This window comes from Pyxicephalus adspersus, chromosome 7 (genome assembly GCF_032062135.1).
Source record: "Pyxicephalus adspersus chromosome 7, UCB_Pads_2.0, whole genome shotgun sequence".
NCBI lineage: Eukaryota > Metazoa > Chordata > Amphibia > Anura > Pyxicephalidae > Pyxicephalus > Pyxicephalus adspersus.
In genome coordinates this window covers 5,852,666-5,855,398 of record NC_092864.1, presented here as the reverse complement: position 1 = coordinate 5,855,398, position 2,733 = coordinate 5,852,666, and the positions used below count along the sequence as shown (strand labels likewise).

Genomic DNA, 2,733 nt, shown 5'->3' with positions numbered 1-2,733 from the left:
ATATAGACAGTGAGGAATATAAAGCTCAACTTGAGCAGGAAAATGATAAACTCCCTGAAGAAAGTTATGAAGAAGAATATTATTATAATTATCAGGCCACAAATGTTCTATCAGCGACTCTGTATCCTAACACTAATGACTTAGAATGGACCATGGACCATGAGAGCCAATTAGACACAACTTCTGAAAGTCCTGAGAAAGAATTGGAACTTTTATCAGAAATTCGATCTATCATTAACCCAAGTCAATTAGACCAAATAGTCACTGTAATATCAGAGGGACCAGATGATGGGTTAGACATTCAGAATGTTCAAAACGTGACAGAAAGTGGCATGGAATTGGAAAGTGAATTGCATGCTCCACCTATTTCAGCACCAAATTTGGATGATCATGTTGAGTTGACAGAAATAGCAGATTCTGAAATAGTAGATGGCTTGGATTCTATAGAAAAAGAAAATGTCACTCTTGATATCCAACCAGGTGATTATGATGAAGACCAAAGTCAAGAAAAGATCACAGATCTCCATAGTGGATCTAATGACAATGGACTGACTTCAGACTTACATTTCAACACATGTAAAGATCCTTTGTTAGAAATTCAATCTTTGGTTACCGCACCTTCTGAACTATCAGAAGCAATTATAAAAGTAGAAGTAGATGTAAAAGAAGAATTAGAATCTCACATCACATTGGGTCATTCTGTGGAGACGCCCATGGTGGAGGAACAGGTGGACAATGAACGGGATGGAACACNTTCAGAAACTGAGAGCAAATCTGACAACAAAATGCCCTCCTATGAAGAACTGCAAGAACATACAACCGAGGAGCAAAAGAACATCCCTGACGATTTACAACCAGAAACTAGCAAATCAGAAGAAGATAACAAGACCAATATTAGTCCCATAGAAGAAGAAAGTTTACAGTTTGTGGTTGAAGAGCATCTTGTGGCCAACAATGAAGCTTCTCTGACAGATGATGATCAAGCAGAAGAAAAGAAGACTGATTCTTTAAATAATGCAAATAATATAGACAGTGAGGAATATAAAGCTCAACTTGAGCAGGAAAATGATAAACTCCCTGAAGAAAGTTATGAAGAAGAATATTATTATAATTATCAGGCCACAAATGTTCTATCAGCGACTCTGTATCCTAACACTAATGACTTAGAATGGACCATGGACCATGAGAGCCAATTAGACACAACTTCTGAAAGTCCTGAGAAAGAATTGGAACTTTTATCAGAAATTCGATCTATCATTAACCCAAGTCAATTAGACCAAATAGTCACTGTAATATCAGAGGGACCAGATGATGGGTTAGACATTCAGAATGTTCAAAACGTGACAGAAAGTGGCATGGAATTGGAAAGTGAATTGCATGCTCCACCTATTTCAGCACCAAATTTGGATGATCATGTTGAGTTGACAGAAATAGCAGATTCTGAAATAGTAGATGGCTTGGATTCTATAGAAAAAGAAAATGTCACTCTTGATATCCAACCAGGTGATTATGATGAAGACCAAAGTCAAGAAAAGATCACAGATCTCCATAGTGGATCTAATGACAATGGACTGACTTCAGACTTACATTTCAACACATGTAAAGATCCTTTGTTAGAAATTCAATCTTTGGTTACCGCACCTTCTGAACTATCAGAAGCAATTATAAAAGTAGAAGTAGATGTAAAAGAAGAATTAGAATCTCACATCACATTGGGTCATTCTGTGGAGACGCCCATGGTGGAGGAACAGGTGGACAATGAACGGGATGGAACACTTACAGAAGAACTTGGATCTGCTCATGAACCAAATCAAGTCAACCAACAAGATTTTCTGTCTCAAGCTACAGTCACCACAAGTGTATTAGAATAAGTTGTGAATTTAAACCTGTCCAATACTGAAATTTCATTACCAAGCCAGTTCCATGCGATAGAAAACAAAGAAGAAACAGTGGCAGAAGCTGGATATATTCAACTGGAGGTGGACGTTGGTAATGAAGTGCAATCATCCACTAATGAAGAAACCAACTCAGTATATTTGTATGATGTAGGGAATGAAAACACAGAAGAAGATATACCAATAATACAGACTGAAGACATCACTGAAGGTCAAGTTAATGCAGAAGAAGTGTCAAATGAAGCAGCTGTGCAAAAAGAGGATAAAATGGACAGTCTAGTGGTGAGCTTTTAAAATATTGTTAGAAGTAGAAGCTTCTGGATTCCTAATATATAAGAAAACCCCATTTGTAGGGAACTGATGGTGTCTATTGAGTCCCATATTTGTTTGATTGCTTCCATAGAATCCCATATTTTTATGATGGCTTCTATGGAGTTCCACATATGTATGATGCCTTCCATAGAGTCCTATATTGGAATGATGGCTTCTATAGAGCCCCATACTTGTATGATGGCTTCTATAGAGTCCCATATTTGCATGTTGGCTTCTATAGAGTCCTATATTTGTATGATGGCTTCCATAGAGTCCCATATTTGTAGGATGGCTTCTAAAGAAGTCCCATAATTGTATAATGGAATCTATAACATTCCATATTTTTATAATGGCTTCTATAGAGTCCCATATTTTTATGATGGATTCTATAACATTCCATATTTGTATGGTGGCTTCTATAGAGTCCTATATTTGTATGGTGGCTTCTATAGAGTCCTATATTTATATGATGGCTTCTATAGAGTCCTATATTTGTATGATGGCTTTTTGAATTATGTATTGTATA

General features: G+C 36.7%; 1 protein-coding gene across 2 annotated transcripts in view; it reads left to right on the top strand.

The window, feature by feature from the left end:
- The first annotated feature begins 760 nt into the window (after nucleotides 1-760).
- Nucleotides 761-2,733, top strand: part of LOC140334957 (uncharacterized) — a 5,260-nt gene continuing 3,287 nt past the window's right edge. For both annotated transcript variants that reach the window (XM_072417270.1, XM_072417269.1), the window contains exon 1: nucleotides 761-2,177. In XM_072417270.1, coding sequence (XP_072273371.1) covers nucleotides 2,163-2,177 — 15 coding nt within the window. In that variant the 5' untranslated portion in view covers nucleotides 761-2,162. The remainder of the gene's footprint in view (nucleotides 2,178-2,733) is intronic.